At 37.9% G+C, this 18,857-nt stretch overlaps 1 protein-coding gene across 3 annotated transcripts in view; it reads left to right on the top strand.

Moving 5' to 3' along the window:
- KIAA2026 (KIAA2026 ortholog) overlaps nucleotides 1–15,896 on the top strand; it is a 137,479-nt gene extending 121,583 nt beyond the window's left edge. For all 3 annotated transcript variants that reach the window (XM_036021657.1, XM_028527423.2, XM_036021658.1), the window contains 2 exons: nucleotides 10,070–10,257; nucleotides 11,586–15,896. In XM_036021657.1, coding sequence (XP_035877550.1) covers nucleotides 10,070–10,257; nucleotides 11,586–15,214 — 3,817 coding nt within the window. In that variant the 3' untranslated portion in view covers nucleotides 15,215–15,896. The remainder of the gene's footprint in view (nucleotides 1–10,069; nucleotides 10,258–11,585) is intronic.
- Nucleotides 15,897–18,857: the final 2,961 nt, after the last annotated feature.

The raw sequence follows: 18,857 nt of genomic DNA on the forward strand, positions 1-18,857 counted from the left end.
TAAGCAAACAACTAGAACAGGAACAGATTCCCAGAAATAGAAATACATGGAGGGTTATCAGTGGGAAGTGGGAGGGGAGAGAATGGGGGGAAAAGTACAGGGAATAAGAAGCATAAATGATAGGTAGAAAATAGACAAGGGGAGGTTAAGAATGATACAAGAAATGGAGAAGCCAAAGAACTTATATATATGACTTATGGACATGAACGAATGGGAGGGAATGCAGGTGGTAGGAGGGTACAGGGAAGAGGGGAATAAAGGGAAGAAAAAGATGGACCAATTGTAATAGCATAATCAATAAAATAAATTTTAAAAAATAAAAAAGCAATGGTATGTATATATACAATGTACTATTACCTGTCCACACACACACATACAAAAAAGATGAAATCTTACCATTTGTGACACCATAGATGAACCTAGAAGGTATTACGCTAAGTGAAACAAGTCAAAGGACAGATATCGTGTGATTTCACTTATATGTGGACTCTGGAGAACAAAATAACGCAAGCAAAATAGAAACAGACTCATAGATACAGAGTTTAGACTGGTGGTTGCCAGAGGGGAAGGTTTTGGGGAGGTTGGGTGAAAAAGTTGAAGGGTCTAAGAAGTGGAAATCACAGAATAGTCATAGGGATGTAAAGCATAGCATAGGAAATATAGTCAGTATTATTGTAATAACTATGTATGGTATAAGATGGGTACTTGAAATATCAGGGGGATCACTTTGTAAAGCATATGACTGTCTAACCATTATGCTGTACACCTGAAACTAATACAAAACAATATTGAATGTAAACCGTAACTGAAAAAAAAATTTTTAATATATTGGAAGACCATGAATATGAGCTGTGTTTCCATGTATTTATGTCTTTAATTTCTTTCTCCAGTGGTTTTTTGTTTTTGTTTTTGTTTTTCAGTTTACATTGTTCAAGTCTTTCACATTCTTGATTAATTCCTGAGTATTTTATTCTTGATCTTACTATAAATGGAATTATACTAATTTCCTTTTCACACTGATCATTGTTTATCTGTAAAAATGCAACTGATTCTTGTGTGTTGACTTAGTATGTTGCTACTTTGCTCAATAAAAATTTTTTATTCTAACAATTTTTTTGTAGACTCTGGATTTTTTAAATTTAATATTATATAATCTATGAACAGATTATTTTACTTCTTCCTTTCCAATTTGGATGCCTTTTGTTTCCTTTTCTTGCCTAAGTGCTCTGGCTAGACTGTCTAGTACTGTGTCAAATAGAAGTAGCAAAAGCAAACATCCTTGCCTTGTTTCTGTGCTTAGAGAAAAGCTTTCAGTCTTACTACTGAGTATGATGTTCACTGTGAGGTTTTCATATATGGCTTTTTTCACTTTGAGGTAGTTTTCTTCTATTTCTTGTTTGTTGATTTTTTTATTCTAAAAGAATGTTGACTGAAGCAGTCACCAGCCAGCGGTAACCGTGAGCGCTGCAGATGCTCAAGATGCAAGAGAAATACACATGGACTACCAAGTCCTGTGGTGGAATAGGAACAGAACAGCCACTCTCTCAAGGGGAGAGTGCCACACCTTCCTGCCCAAGCAGGCTTTTATTAGGAATACAGATACAGTTTGTTGATTACAGTCTGGCAGGGAAGCTCAAACAAGTGGATAACTTTCAAAGAGCTAAAGGGCTCGTGCTGAGTTTGGGGTTTTATCACCTAAAAACTACAGGACCTAAAGGGCTAGTTTCATTTCCTGACCGTGCCTTCATATTCTAATTTAAGAGCATCCTCCAGCAAAGTAAGTCTCATGGGATCTTGCATATTCTGTGCTTTAGGCCAGATTATCCCAGGAGGTCCACTGACTCTGGTCTGGACTGCACAGCCCCTTTGTATTGCCGCAGGCCTGAGTTGGGCAGAGGAGACAGAGGCAGCTGGGAGATTTGGATTTCTCACAGGTAGAATAAGGACTCAGGCTTGTCAAAGCCAAGGGGTCGGGGGTGGATCACCTCCTCTTTTCCACAGCCCCCTGAGTCTCTCCCTGAGGGCCTTCCCACGTGATTATGCCTGTCTGAGGTCCATCCTCCTCTGAGGAATGTTTACCCATCTTTGGCTAACCGACCAAGCAATGGGGGCCAGACATGGAGCAGGCAGCACTCATGCGAGGGAGACAGGCTTGTCTCAATGTCCCCTGGTTCAGAGATCTCTCACTCAGCCTTAGCCACGGGGTTGCAGCTCCTGAAACCAGGCAGGGCGGACCCCAACAGTTGACTTCTGTCAAATGCTGTTTCTGCCACAATTGAGATGATCGTGCATTTTTTTTCCTTCATTCGGTTAATGCGGTGTATTATATTAATCAGTTTTGTGTGTTGAACCATCCTTGCATTTCAGGAATAAATTCCATTTGGTCATGGTGTATAATTCTTTTAATGTGCTACTGAACTTGATTTGCTTATGTTTTGTTGAGAATTTTTGCATTAATGTTTATAAGAGATAATAGTCTGGTTTTGTTTCCTTGTAGTGTCTTTATTGGATTTGACTTCGGGATAATGCTGGCCTCAAAGAATGAGTTAAGAAGTGTTTCCTGATTTTTAATTTTTTTGGAAAAGTTTGAAAAAGATTGGTGTTAGTTCTTCTTATATGTTTGGTAAAATTCACCAGGAAAGCCATCAGGTCTATGGCTTTTCTTTGTCAAGATATTCTTTGGTTTATTGATATAATCTCTTTGGATTTTCTATTTCTTCATGATTTAGTTTCAGTAGGTTTTATGTTTCTAGGAATTTGTTCATTTCATCTAGGCTATGCAATTTATTGTCGTACAATTGTCCATCATACTCTTAATAATCCTTTTAGAATTGGTACAAATGGTTCCACTTTCATTTCTTATGTCAATAATTTGAGTCTTCTCTTTTTCTTCTTAGTCTGCCTAGCTAAAGTTTTGTCAGTTGTGTCAACAAAATTCACTTTTGTTGATCTTTCAAAGAACCAACTTTTGGTTTCATTGATTTTTCTGTACACTTGTTTTTTTCCTACTTCATTTACTTAATCTTTATTATTTCTGTCCTGCTAGCTTTGGGTTTAGTTTAGGTGGTTGATTTGATATCTTTCTTGTTTTTTAATGTAAGAATTTAAAGCTTTAAAGTTTCCCCTTAACACTGCTTTCATTGTGTCCCATAGTTTTGATATGCTATGTTTTTTATTGTTATTCATCTGTGTATTCCAATTTCCCTTATGATCTCTTCTTTGATTTATTGGTTGTTTAATAGTGTGTTGTTTAATTTTCACAAAATTGTACATTTTCTTTTTTTAATTATTATTGTTCAAGTACAGTTTTCTGCCTTATTCCCCACCCCCCCTCCCCATGTAAATTTTCCAATATTCCTTTTGTTAGTGATTTCTAGCTTCATCTGTGGCTTATATGCTAATGAAAGAAAAGGACAAACTCAAATGGTAAGTGCTATGAAGAAAAGGTATGATTAGGGGAATAGGAAATGCTTTGTTTGGACAGATGATGACTGCTCTTTTATCAGAGTGTCAAAGAAATTTCCTGATAAGTTAATGTTTGAACAGAGATCTTAAGGAAATGAGGGAGAGAACCTTGTAGAAAAAAAGATGAAGAAACCCTAAGGTTGAAAGCATGTTTGGCATTTAGAGGAAATTCAAAGGAGCAAGTATAACTAGAATGAGTGAGTGAGGAGGAAAGTGGTAAGAATCAAAAGTCAGAAGAGTATTGGGAAAGGTAGCCAGATCATATAGGTCTTTAAGGACTTCGTTTTTACTCTGAATTAAGAAGCCATTGGAGGGTTTTAAGCAAAGGCAGGGCATGTGCTTTGAAACTTAGGTTTAAACTCACTGTGCCTGCTGTGTTGAAATTAGTAGAGGGACAAAGATGAAGGCAGGGAAATTAGTTACACTATAGCAATAACCAGGGGGAAAAAATGATAGTGGTTGGACCAGGATAGTAGCAGTGCAGATGGCAAGGAGTGGTTGGATTCTGGATATATCTTGAAGGTGGGATTAGATACCGAGTATCAGGAAAAAATGAGAGTAGAAAGATGATGCCCAGTATTTTTGGTCTAAACTGGAATAGTGGAATTGCCATTAGCTAAGATAGGGAAGACTGAAAGAGTAACAGGTTTGGAGTAGGAAGAAAGGGGTTCAGAGTTTGGATTTTAACATGTTAAGTTTGATATGCTTTTTAGACATCTAATTGGTATTACTGAGTAGGCAGTTTAATATGAGTTCCTGATTTAAAAGAGTAAGCCAGATCTATATTTGGGAGTTGTCAGGATATAAATTATATGTAAGTATGAGACTGGTAGAAGTCACCTAGTATATGAACATAGATAAGAAAAAGAGATACTGAACCCTGTGGCATTCCAACGTTTAGAGATAGTGGATAAGAGTAGTACTCAGCAGAAAAGACTGAGAAGGGTAGTGTTCAGTAACACAGAAGGAAAACTGAGAGAGCATGGTGTCTTAGAAACCAGGTAAAGAAAATGTCAGTGAGAACTGCTCATGATGGATCGAATAATATGATGACTGAAGATTTATTATTGAATGTTGGCAACAGATCATTGATGACCTTGAGCTGTGTTGGTAGAGAAGTACATAAAAGTTGAGATTCTGTTGGAGAGAATTAGGGGAGAGGAATTAGAATTTTGCTGTGAAGTTGAACACACAAATAGGGCAATACTTGGAGAAGGACAAGTTGGAGTCAAGAGAGGTGATGCTTTGTCTTTTTTTTTTATGAGAGAAATAATATGGTTGTATACTGGTGGAAATTATCTAATACAGAGGCAAAAATGGACTCGGGCAAAGGAAGGGACATTTGGTAGAATGATATTCTTGAATAGGTGAGAGAGGATACTTAAATGGAGGAGCTAGCTTACATAAGACAGAAAATATGAGTACACACGAAGGTCTTCAGTTGCAGATGAGATGTGAATATGTGAATGTTTTTGTCTTGATTCTTCCATTTTCCCTGAAATAAGAAGCAAAGTTAGTAGTTGAGACTGAGCAGAAGACTGAGAAGGAAGAAAATTATGAGTCCCACCCAGCTAGATATTTCTAAAAGAAAATTAATTTTACAGTTATCCTTTGGTAACCCATTCTAGTATCTTACAGCCCTTATCTGCTCTATAAAACCCGTAAGCATTCATTTAAAACAACTAAATTGAGAGTAATAATTAACGAACATTCATTGAATATTTGTGCCACACATGCTATGAGGTAAGGACTATTATTATCCCTGTTGTACAAAAAAATAAATAAATAAACAGATGCTTAGAAAGTTTAAGGTACTTGCCCAAAGTCTGAAAACTGTTAAGGGACAGTAGTGAAACTTAAACTTCAATATGCAAAAAGAAGAATTTATAGCAAAAATAAATTGTGTTTAAAAAACAAAAACTAAAGGTTAAAAGTTAGGGGTAGAATAGAAAAACTCAGTTGAAAGCAAAAGGAATAATAAAGGATCTCTAAAATAGCATATAATCATTTGGAAATATTTTCGTTTCTCCAAAGTTTCATAGAAACATAACTATCATGTTTTTATTTGAAAAGGACCTCTGGAAGATCACCTTTCTGCTTTGTTTCCCTATGCTTAATAAAGAATTGTTTCTAGTGAGACCCAAAGGTTTAGATATAATTACTCTCAGGATTAAATGATTTGTTTGTTTGTTAATCTCTGTAGACAGATAACTGTTTCTTAGAATTTCTTTTTTTTAATATATTCTATTGATTCTGCTATTACAGTTGTCCCATCTTTTTCTCCCCTTATCCCCCTCTACCCTGCACCATCCCTCCCTCCAATGTTCCTTCTCCTTTAATTCATGTTCATGGATCATATGTATAAGTTCTTTGGCTTCTCCATTTCCCGTATCATTCTTAACCTCCCCTGTCTATATTTTGTACCTACCATTTATGCTTCTTATTCCCTGTACCTTTTCCCCCATTCTCCCCCACCCACTCCCTGCTGATAACCCTCCATGTATCTCTTTTTTTAAATATATTTTATTGATTATGCTATTACAGTTGTCCCATTTCCCCCCTTCTCTCCCCTCAACCCTATACCCCCCTCCCCCCTATACCCCCCTCCCACCCACATTCCCCCCCATGGAAGTTCATGTCCATGTGTCATACTTATGAGTTCTTTAGCTTCTACATTTCCCGTACTATTCTTGCCCTCCCCCTATCTATTTTCAACCTACATTCTATGCTACTTATTCTCTGTACCTTTTTCCCCCTCTCTCCTCCTCCCACCCCCCTGCTGCTAATCCTCCATGTGACCTCCATTTCTGTGGTTCTGTTCCTGTTCTAATTGTTTACTTAGTTTCTTTTGGTTTTGCTTTAGGTGTGGTTGTTAATATTTGTGAATTTGCCGTCCTTTTACTATACATGTTTTTTCTTTATCTTCTTTTCTTAGATAAGTCCCTTTAGCATTTCATAAAATAAGGGCTTGGTGATGATGAACTCCTTTAACTTGACCTTATCTGAAAAGCACTTTATCTGCCCTTCCATTCTAAATGAGAGCTTTGCTGGATAGAGCAATCTGGGATGTAGGTCCTTGTCTTTCATGACTTGGAATATTTCTTTCCAGTCCCTTCTTGCCTGTAAGGTCTCTTTTGAGAAATCAGCTGACAGTCTGATGGGAACTCCTTTGTAGGTTACTGTCCCCTTATCTCTTGCTGCTTCTAGGATTCTCTCCTTCATTTTTACCTTGGCTAATGTAATTATGATGTGCCTTGGTGTATTTCTTCTTGGGTCGAACTTCTTTGGGGCTCTCTGAGCTTCTTGGATTCCTTGGAAGACTGTTCCCTTTGCCAGATTGGGGAAGTTCTCCTTTATTATTTGTTAAAATACGTGCTCAATTTGTTGCTTTTCCCCTTCCCCTTCTGGTACCCCTGTAATTCGGATATTGGAACGTTTAAAGGTGTCTTGGATGCTCTTAGGCTTTTCCTCGAATTTTTTAATTCTTATTTCATCATGCTTTCCTGCTTGGTTGATTCTGTCTTCCTTCTGTTCCACTGTATTGTTTTGAGACTCAGATTCCTTCTTTTCACTATTAGCTGTCCTCCGCGTATCTTCCTGCATCTCTTTTATGGTAACCTGCATCCTTTCATCTAAATTGCGCCCAAAATCAACCAATTCCGTGAGCTTTCTGATCACCAGTGTTTTGAACTGTGCATCTGATAGATTGGCTATTTCTTGTTCGCTCAAAAGGATGAGTCCTGGGGGACTGATCTGCTCTGTTGAAAACATATTTTTCCCTGTCTCTCCTTTTTTTTTTTCCGGTCTGGTTGCCCTTGTTACGGTGGGGGGCGGAGCCTTAGTTATTCACCGGGGCTGGGCACCCCAGTCGCTAGATTGTGACATTATATGTGGGGGCGGGGGCAGGGGCGGGAGGGAACAATGGCAGTAGTTCTGTTCTCCTGGGCTCAGACCCTTCTCTGGGCTCCCGGGCTGCGAGTTCTGCCCTGGTCCACAATCGCTACCCCTCTGGGTCTGCCAGCCACAGCTTGTGTACTCAGGGATCACCGCTGCGTTCTTGCGCCCCGGATGGCTGTCGCGCCGATTTCCCGCCAAACTTTCCCCAACCTCCGTGCGCTGCCGACCCACACCAGCCCCGCGCCCGCCCGGCTCATCAGTCCAGATGAATGGGTCTACTTCAACTTCTTGGCTGCCCGACTTCCATTCAGATAAATCCTCTGCTGGTTCTGGGCGTTATTCTGTCTGTAAATTATTGTTGTAAATTATTGTTGTTCTAATCTTGGTTGTGCGAGGAGGTACAGTGCGTCCACCTGTTCCTCCATCTTGCCGGCAGTTCCATGTATCTCTATTTCTGGGAATCTGTACCTGTTCTAATTGTTTGATTAGTTGGTTTTTGTTTTATTTTGTTTTTTAGGTTCAGTTGTTCATAGTTGTGAGTTTGTTGTCACTTTACTGTTCACAGTTTTTGATCTTTTTCTTAAGATAAGTCCGTTTAACATTTCACATAGTAAGGGACTGGTGATGATGAACTCCTTTAACTTGACCTTATCTGGGAAGCACTTTATCTCCCTTTCCATTCTAAATGATAGCTTAGCTGGGTAATCTTGGATATAGGTCATTGCCTTTCATGACTGAAGACTTCTTTCTAGCCCCTTCTTGCCTGCATGATTTCTTTTGAGAAATCAGCTGATAGTCTTATGGGAAGTCCTTTGTAGGTAACTGTCTCCTTTTTTCTTGCTGCTTTTAAGACTCTCTCCTTATGTCTTGGCTGATGTAACTCAGTGGGTAGAGGGCCGGCCTGCGAACCAATGGGTCGCTGGTTCGATTCCCAGTTAAGGCACCTGCCTGGGTTGCAGGCTGGGTCCCCAGTGGTGGGTGAGCAAGAGGGAACCACACACTGATATTTCTCTCCTTTTCTTTCTCCCTTCCCCTCTCTCTAAAAATAAATAAATAAACCCTTTTAAAAAAACAGATTCTTTCCTCATGTTTAATATTGGGTAATTTAATTATGATGTGTTTTGGTGTGTTCCTCTTTTGCTCCAACTTCTTTGGGACTATGAGCTTCCTGGACTTGCATGTCTATTTCCTTCACCAGACTGGAGAAGTTTTCCTTTATTATTTTTTCAAATACATTTTCAATTTCTTGCTCTTTTCTCTTCTCCTGCTAGCACCCCAATGATTCGGGTGTTGGAACTTTTAAAGTTGTCTCAGAGGTTCCTAAGCCTCTCCTTATTTTTTGAATTCTTGTTTCTTCATTCTGTTGTGGTTAAATGTTTGTTTCTTCCTTCTATTCCAAATAATTGATTAAAGTCCCACTTTCTTTCCCTTCACTGTTGGTTTTCTGTATATTTTTCTTTATTTCACTTTGTGTAACCTTCACTTCTTCCTTTATTTTGTGTCTGTATTCAGTCATTTCTGTGAGCATCCTGATTACCAGTGTTTTGAACTCTGCATCTGATAACTGGCTATCTCCTCATCGCTTAGTTCTTTTTCTGGAGTTTTGATCTATTCTTTCATCTGGACCATATTTCCTTGTCTCGGCACACCTGTTACGTTTTAAGGGGCAGAACCTTAGGTATTCACCAGGGTGGGGCAACCCTTTTGTGGCACTGTGGCACTGCACTGCATTGTGGCACTGTGTGTTGCTCAGGAGTCAGAGAGGAAACAGTGCTGCTTGCTCAGCTCTCAACCTACTTTCTGTCACTTTCCCCACTATCTACAAGCGAATTGGACCCTTCTGGTGCTGATTTTCAGGTTAATAGGTTTGTGTAAGTTCTAGGACCCCAGAAGCCCCTCCTACAGCCTCCTGTGACACTGGGGTTTTCTCCCGCCCCTGCAACCACCACAGGTTTTCACAGCCAGAGGTTGTGAGGCTTAATTTCCCAGCACTGGAACCCTGGGTTGTGCAGTCTGTCTCACTCCCCAGTTGTTCCTCCCAGTTTATCCACATGGGAATGTGGGACCACTTGGCCCACCCACCACCGTCTTGCCACACATCCTGTCTGCCCCAGCTGCCCATCTCCACCCCTCCAGGTTAATGTTTCTTCTTTAACTCCTTGGTTGTCAGATTTCCATACAGTTTGATTTTCTGGCAGTTCTGGTTGTTTTTTGTTTTTAAGTTGGTTGGTGTCCTTTTGGTTGTGGGAGGAAGCAAAGCGTATCTACCTACACTGCCATCTTGGTCAAAAGTCCTAGAATTTCTGATTAAATTTTTTAAATGACCTTTATAACTATATTATAATCAGTAATTTTAAGGTTATCTAAAATCTATTTTTATCAATATACTTAGAAAAAATACTTGTCTCTCAGTTACTCGGTCTAAAAGCAGCATTTAGGAAGACAAATAGGTTATATGTTCGAAAACTTTATTCTGAAATTGCAGATACAATCTTTTCCATTTCTAATGCCCACACCCTGGGTTTTGTCTTCTTGAACAATAATCATTGGCAAGACTGAACTAAACATCTTAGACATGCTTAAAATTAAAGCAAAGTTTTTGTGACTTAACTTAAAATATTATAATTTATAGTTTAAAATGTTAAATGTTTAGTTTCCAAGAGTTTAATACACATATTTTTTTGTTATGTCGGACATTATATTTCAGGAGCCGCCTGAAGAAAGACTATGATGATTTCAGAAGACAGCCTGATCATGATAAATTTACTAGAGAACTATGGACTACTGAAGAAAGTGAAGGAGATCCTGGAAAAGAATCTCCTAAAGTAGAAATCAATAAATCTATAGACTCAACAGAACCTCCAGATATCCTGGAGAAAGATCACTTTGATTCAGGTAGGCAATGAAACTTTTTTTTAAATGAATACTAAAAGCACAGGGAAGTTTCAGCATATTATGGAGATAATAATAACCTGTTAATGAAGTATAGAAAGCTGATGTTTTAAAAGTGTATTTACTGTGTCCTTATAAAATGTTGTTTAAAGTCAATTTTACGTTTCTAGGAGTTTCTGGAGCCAGTGCCTGACTCTAAACTATAGGTGTGTCATTGCTCATTACAGACCACACATCCTTGGTCTGCAATTCCTTTGAAATAGGTTTATCCTCTTCTTTTTTTTTTTTTCAAGATTGCATTTATTTTTAGAGAGGGGAAGGGAGGGAGAGAGGGAAAGAAAAGTCAATGTGTAGTTACCTCTGACATTCCCCCTACTGGGGACCTGGCCCGCAACCCAGGCATGTGCCCTGGTCTGGGAATCAAACCAGTGACCCTTTGGTTTAAAGACCAGCACTCAGTCCACTGAGCCACACCAGCCAGGGCCCCTCTCCTTATTATCACTGTTTTTCAAGCACTATTTCTGATGTTTGCTTTAAATGGAAGTTGGCAAGTCCCTAATACTGTGAAAGTGTTTTTATGTGGAATGATCAAAGTTGACAGCCTGATGAGATGTGAGTGGTCACATCATTCTAATAAGGGGGCTGTACTAGATTATCTATAATTTATTCAATGCATCAGATCATATGATTCTATAAATCTAAATAATTTTCTTTAGTTAAAAAGAGGGTTAAAATTAAAATTTATGGTTAGAAATGAATTAACCTATTGTTTTTTAACCTGTTGTTTTTGGTAAATTGAAAAAGAGTAACTTCTTATCAATCCAGTTTGACCAGATATGAATATAAATTTTTTTACTGTAGGGACAATTGAAAACCAGTAAAAGCTCTACGCTTCTTATCCTTTAGAATGTCTAAAAATAGAATAGAATGAAGAACCATCTCTCTTTGATACCAACATTCCCCTATAAAGAAGAGAATGAGACTAGATTTGTTTTCAAAATCTAAATTCTGAGCCATAATTGCTGGCTTGAACTCTTTAAAATATGTATAATTTCCTTTTGTACTTGTATGGTCAGCAGAATTAGCAGAAGTTGATCAAATATAATTTTCTTATTAATAATAGGTCGTTCTTAAAAATATTTATGATATCAAGATTACCATGTCAAAGGTCACCTTACCTTAATTCCATCAGTGGTGCTGAAACTTTTGAATCACCCTATAGATTTCTTAATAAATTGTCAGCTCAGAGATTGACTTTCTTTTTCATACTGGTCTTACTACTATTCACTTGGTGCTTATATTAACAAAACTGCTCATTTTATCATTTTCAGCTGATATGAAATTGTCAGAAATAGATTTTCCTATGGCCAGAAGCAAGTTGTTGAAAAAGGAATTGCCTTCTAAAGAGGTACTGAAGACACTGCCTAAAACACTTAAGCGACAGTTTAAACAAACTAGTCATCTGGATGATAGCACAAAAGAGCTTTCTCCAAGGAAGAAAGCAAAATTAAGCACAAATGAGACAACAGTTGAGAATGCAGAAGATGATATGCAGATTGACTGTTTGGATGAACCAAATCACACAGAGCCACTGTTTCCAGAGTCATTCGCCTCAATGGATTCAACACCAGTGTCTACTCTCCAGAAAGGGACCAAACCTATTCAGGCCTTGCTTGCAAAGAACATTGGGAACAAAGTGACCTTAACAAATCAACTGCCCCCCTCCACAGGCAGAAGTGCTTCTTCTGTGGAAAAGTCAGTTATATCTCCTCCAGAAGCGAGCCCTATAAAGCCAGCATTGACCTGCCACACCAGTAAAAAAGGTCCTTTACAGATGGTATACAGAATGCCCTGTGGCCAGTGGTTGCCCATAGACCTTCATAACAGCTCTGTAAAGATTCAGATGCAACCTGTGCTAGATCCTAAAACAGGAGAAAAAATCATGCAGCAGGTTCTCATTTTGCCTAAGAATTTTGTGATTCAGCACAAGGAAGGGAGAGCAGTTGCAAAAGAAATACCACCACTTCAACAAAAAGGTACAGAGCAACATTGTTTATCTTTCCAGCAGATAGCAAATGTGAACTCTTCTTCACCATCAATTCTTGTGAAGTCAACAGGAACTGTTTCTTCCACCCATCTACCTAATGCAGTTTTCAACAAGACGATTACATCTTTGTCAAATGCAAGTAGTGCTAGACCACAGCCTTTGCCACCTGTAACCTCCATAAGTAATTTATTGACACCACCAGTTAAGAATAGCCAGAGTGAGGCAGGAAAAGTCAAGAATGCAGTCTCAGCAGCCACATTCCCCCAGCCCATTGCTTCACCCACAACTTCAACAGTTCAGCCTCTGTTATCAGCAACAACACTAAGTGGATCTGCAAATCCCAGTAGCTCCCTCAACTGTTTTGCACAACAAACTGCTGATTCTTCTGAAGCAAAGCAAGAACTGAAAACTGTGTGTATAAGGGATTCACAGTCAATTCTTGTTAGGACACGAGGTGGGAACACTGGAGTTGTAAAAGTACAGACAAATTCAGAACAAAATTCACCCAACAGTTTATCTTCAAATTCAGTTTTCACTTTTTCTCCTCAGCTTCAGGCATTTCTGGTGCCAAAACCAACAACTTCATCATCCTCTGCTTTTCCACCAGTAGCTGGAATGACTACTACATCTAGTCTCCCACCTTTTGGCCAAACACCGACTTCTGTTTCCATTCCAGCTGGCTTTAATTCATCCACAGGGAAAAATCTCAAACTTGCATTAGGTCAACCTTGTGGTAATTTGGGCCACGTGATAGATAAGACTTCACACATGCCCCCTTCTCCCTTAAAAACCCCTGTTTCCTCTGGTACTCTGCTACCATCAACAGCAAATAGTTCAGTAAGTGTAATTGGCCTGTCAACAGGAAATTTTGGACAAACCAATGCAAATGTTATCCATACTTCAACTAAACAGCAACAAGCAGATTATATCACCAAAAGTGTCCCTGTTACAAGATCAGAAGCAACAGCAGCAACAAATGGAGATGTAATCAGTGGAACTGCAGTTCAGAAAGTTATGCTGGTGTCAGCTCCATCTGTTCTTTCTTCTGGCAGTGGAACTGCAATTAATGTGACACCTGCACCAACACCTACAGGTGTTCCTGCACAGAAATTAGTTTTTATTAATGCTCCAATTTCCAGTGGCACTTCAACTCTTGTGGCAGAACCATTAAAACAAACTCTTCCTCCCCCCTTGAATAAAACATATGTTAAGACTCCAGAGCAGCCCCAGATAGTGCTTATTCCATCTACAGTGGGAGCACCAATAAAAATAAATTCATCACCAACTGTGTCTCAGATAAGAGATGTGAAAATTGGACTAAACATAGGGCAAGCAATTGTAAATACTTCAGGCAGTGTGTCAGCTATACCATCAATTAACATATTGCAAAATGTAACCCCAAAAGGAGAAGAAAAAAGTACCAAGGGCTTTGTTTTGCCAGTGTCAACAAGTGGTAATTCAATTCCAGTAAGCTCAAATTTTGTGAGTCAAAATATTACTCCTGTTAATGAATCAGTGGTTTCTTCAGCAAGAACAGTAAACATGTTTTCAGTAACAGGAGCAAATGTATCTTTAGGTTCTCTTTCAGTGACCTCAACCTCTGCTTCAGTTGGGACACGGCCTCCTATTTTAGTCAGTGGAAATGATACCTCTTCAAGAATTATGCCTATTTTGTCAAATAGACTTTGCACATCAAATCTCGGAAACACTGTGGCTATATCAACTGTGAAAACAGGACATCTTGCATCATCTGTTCTGATTTCAACTACACAACCAACGGTGTCTCCTAAATGTTTGACATCAGCTTTGCAAATTCCTGTTAATGTTGCCTTGCCTACCCCTGTGACTATATCCCCTAAAATAATCAACACGGTTCCACAAGGGGCAACAGTATCAGGAGCCACACATTCTGTGTCTCTTTCTAAAAGACAATCTCGGACTTCTGTCCAGTTTCAGTCACCAGGGATTTCAGCTACAGTGCCAACAAATACAAACACAAATAAACCTCAAATTGAATTGCCATCCCTTTCACCAAGTCCAGGCAAAATAATTAATATTCCCAGTTTTGCTTCTCTGCCAAACCAGCAAATGTCCCCTGCTTTAGTAAAATCAACCTCCAGTTATGGTTCTACTCCAGGTGGCTCTACTATTCATACTGCTACAGCACCATCAAATGTAACTAATGTGGTGGGAGGTCAGTTCAGTGAACCTTGTATTCAGCAAAAAATAGTCATCAATACCAGTACACCTTTGGCACCTGGTACTCAGATCATGATTAATGGAACCCGGTTTATTGTTCCACCTCAAGGTCTTGGAGTTGGCAGCCATGTTCTCCTTATATCCACTAATCCAAAATATGGACCTCCCTTAGTTCTTAACACTGGTCAAGGCATTCAGCCTACCCCAGTGGATAATCCTGCCCAGAAGATCACGCTATTATCAAATAATTCTTTAAGTGGGCAGCCTGTAAAACAATCTCCAAGAACCTCTACAAAAATTGTAAACTCTCTTGGGAATGCAAGTTCTCTACCCCCAGTACATACAACATCACAAATCATAAACACAACTGCTAAAGTTTCTGTTCCACCTCCTGTGCCAACAGTGTCATCGACTTCAGTAATTAAGTCTCCTCCAGGTACTCTTTTAGCTAAGACATCTTTGGTTTCTGCAGTTTGCTCTAGTAATCCTCCACTGCCAAGTAGCACTTCAGTATTTCATTTGGACACCTCAGTCAAAAAGTTGTTGGTTAGCCCTGAAGGAGCCATTTTGAATACCATAAGTACTCCAGCATCTAAGGTTTCTTCACTCTCTTCCTCGCTGTCTCAAATTGTATCTGCCAGTCGAAATCCTGCCTCTGTCTTCCCAGCTTTTCAGTCATCTGGCTTAGAGAAGCCTGACACAGCTGCATCTTGAATTTAGACTAAACGAGCCAGTTTTTAAATAATGGGGCATTGTTCTGACTCCCATATAAATTTTAACTTGATTATACTGTTGAAAACATACTATACATAGTTGTGTGTGTGTGTGTGTGTGTGTTTTAATGTATCTTTTCATTGGCTTGCAACAAGGCTTTTTTTCTTGGGGAGGGAAAAATCTGTTCAATCTGTTCCATTTCACTTGTTGGTATATGTTTTCCGAGGTTGTTTGTTTAAAGTAGACAGGCTTTACCTGTCTGTATAACAAATTGAACAAAGTCAGGTTTGACTGGTTTGGAGTAAGCTAGCCTTTTGCACACTTGCATTTCTTTTTGTTTCAAGACATGTTTCTTCTTGAATTTGGACTTTGCAGTGTGTACCTACAATATGGTATTCTGTGTCATTAGTGAAACTTATTTTTGTTTCTGTAAAATATATATATATATTTATGCATTGTGAAAATGCAGTCCATGGTGTAAAATTGTACATATTCCTAAATCCCTAATAACCTGTACTAAACTATATGTACAAAGAACTATGCTGTCTTATTTATGTTTTGTTTACATAATGTATAGTTTTTTAAGTATTTTAGTAATTCTGGACCAGTGAACTGTTAGCAACAATGCAGAAGAATCTGCATGTAATAAACTAAGTTGCTGTATTTGTTTGTTCGAATACCATTTTTAAAGTGTGTTCTTGTTCTGTTGAAAGAATATATGATATAAAATGAAGGTAGTCCTTTACAAAAAGGAATTAAGGCTGAGAAATTTGAATTAATAATAGCTAGCATTTGTACAAGGCTTTATAGTTTACAAACTACTTTCACATCTCATTTAATTTTCATAGTACTCTTGAGAGGTTAAGTGATATGTCCAAGGTCACCCATCTAGTGAGTGATAGAGCCGGTATTTGAATGTGATGCTTTAAATTCTTTTTTCATGATTTCACATTACTCCTGATAAAAATTTTACTTAAGATTTCAACTCTTTTTCTCTAAGTCCACCACCACATTCTGCAATAACCAAAATAAGTAATTTTTCAGGCCCATATATATGCTCTCTGTTTATACACACCAGATATGTTTTATAAACCTTTTTATTTTTAAATAATTTTAGATTCAGAGGAAATTGCCATGAGAGTGGTCCCTTTACCTGGTTTACCCTGATAATGTTTATTTTTATATTGAGGTGTTAGTTCATAGTGATTGATTTTCCAGTATGTTTAAAAACATGAATTTTTTAGTTTAGAATAATGAATATGGACATTCAGTTATTTATAAGTACTCTGCTCTTTTTGTTTTTATCAATTAAGAGCAGTTTACTTAAATTCCATTATAAAGCAATTTTTATCGGTCAGCTTATACTCAGGGTTTGACATTGTGGTATTTCAGAATATGCCTCATTTTAAATAAAAGATAGATTTTATACTTATTGAATCTTTATATCCATTATCTTATTTGGGACATTGTATATTCATTCACATTCCATTTACAATATTGTTAAGCCACATCACATGGAGTTATATAGTCTGGGGCTGAAAATGGTAGGGAAGAATAGGACTAAAGACTTCCTTAGAAACTACACTAAAATTTATTATCAAAGTGGAGAAGGCAGTCCCAGAAAGTTGCTAAAGGCTCTCAAAAACCTATATTTATGCTCTAAGATAGTCATACCTTTACCAGTCATGTCTGTTTTCTACCTTGTAGTCACCCTTCATCAGTTTAGAAAGACCATGGATTTCAGGCAGAGATCGGTTATGTAGCTGGTGCTCAATAAGTGAATGTATTTATGTATATAACTTTTAAAACAAAACAACTCAAAACTCTCTTTTGTCTGAAAAGAATTCTCTAAGCCATTTTCAGAAATTGAATTACCTGTGGTCTAATTATAATCTCAGTGAGGTACCTAAATTATTAACCACTCTTTTCTAATTTGTAAATCCAAAATTTGAATATGACCTTCAAAGCTCTGCATGATCTGTTGAACCTTTAGAGTGAAGCTCTCCACTTCTCCTCAGGGCTTAAATTCTTCAGTCTTTTAGGTTCCTGCTTACCTCTCCAGCTTCATTTCAACCTATTCTTGTTTTGGGTGATTTGTTTTGTTTTGGGTTTTGTCCTAGAAAGTTCGAGATATCTCAAGGTCTTCCCAGATGTTCTCTTAGACCCATTCATTACAAGTTCTCATTACATATTACATAACTCCTCCTTACCATACCCCAGCCAGCATCATGATATTGCAGTTACAGATTGGGGTCATAGATTGAAAAGGACAGATGGATCACTCCTTCACAACTGTAATAAAATTATTCATATGCAATGTCTGTCGTTCTTAAAAAGAGACCTTGTGCCCTGACCATTGTGGCTCAGTTGGTCAGGCATCATCATGCAAAGCAAAAGATCACTGGTTCAATTCCTGGTTCAAACCCAGGGCACATGCCTGGGTTACAGATTTGGTGCCCTATCAGGGTATGTATAAGGGGCAACAGATCAACCTTTCTCTCCTTTCCCCTCTCTCTAAAAGTAAATAAATCTTTTTAAAAATGAATTTATTAAAAAGAGACCGTGTCAGGTGGTCTTCATCATTGTCACCCCAGCAACTGGCACACATTTGATATATACTTGTTCAGTGAATGAGAAATGTAGGTAGCTCCTTAAATTATTTAAGGTCTAGTTACTTTTAAAAATACTCCATGTTTTACTAGAAATTTGACTGATTTAATGGATTTGTATAATCAAAAGCCAAATTATTTTCCTTTCGCCTCCAGTGTGGTAGGTCATGTGAATTTCTGGGATCTTAGCTAAAGAGCACAATGTCAGATTCCTCAGTTTTTTTTGTGTTCAGTGTTATCATTAATTATTCTATAAAGGTCATCCATGTAAAGGAAGAAAAGTCAGCACAATGCTACCTGAAAGGCTTCATGGTACTAGATGGGTATGTTTCCACACCTAATACAGGATTAGGCCATTTAGATATTTATATTCAGTATCATTTAAATGATAAGTTAAAACATGCTGAAATAATATTTCTCCTGATGTTTTGACTCCTCTCTTGTCTCCCATTTCCTATGGTTTTTCTTACACAAAAGATAATTTTTGTGATTAGTTAAAAACTATAAATTAAAATTTTTCTATATATATAAATAAAATACTAAGTGGCTGTTTAGATCCCTCCTTTTCATTCCAGGCCTCCAATTTTATGGGTAAATTTAATAATTAATTGACTGATGGTTGTATGATTAAAGCAGTGCTGATTATAATACATATAAGAAGATAAATGAAAATATGTATTTAATCTAGTATACCATTGACTTATAGCAGAGAGAGGGTGGATTTAGAAATCTTTAATATTAAAAGCTTGAGAAGGTGGCAAGGTCCAAAAGTGATCTCAGAAATTTGTTGGGGGTTTAGTTATCCAAAATTACACTTTACTATAACATAGAAATGATATACAATTTAGAAGTTGTTTTGCCATCACCTGATCTTGAAGCCTTATTGCTATAATATGTTGTCGGTCCCAGGTATTTTTTAATTCAACAGCTGTTTACTGTGCACAAGATGGTGCTTGATTTTTTTTCTCTTCCTCCCTTTCTTTCTTTTTTAGTCTTTCTTAATAAACAGGAAAGCTGAAGGTCATGACATAGTT

This window comes from Phyllostomus discolor, chromosome 3 (assembly GCF_004126475.2).
Source record: "Phyllostomus discolor isolate MPI-MPIP mPhyDis1 chromosome 3, mPhyDis1.pri.v3, whole genome shotgun sequence".
Classification (NCBI taxonomy): Eukaryota; Metazoa; Chordata; class Mammalia; order Chiroptera; family Phyllostomidae; genus Phyllostomus; species Phyllostomus discolor.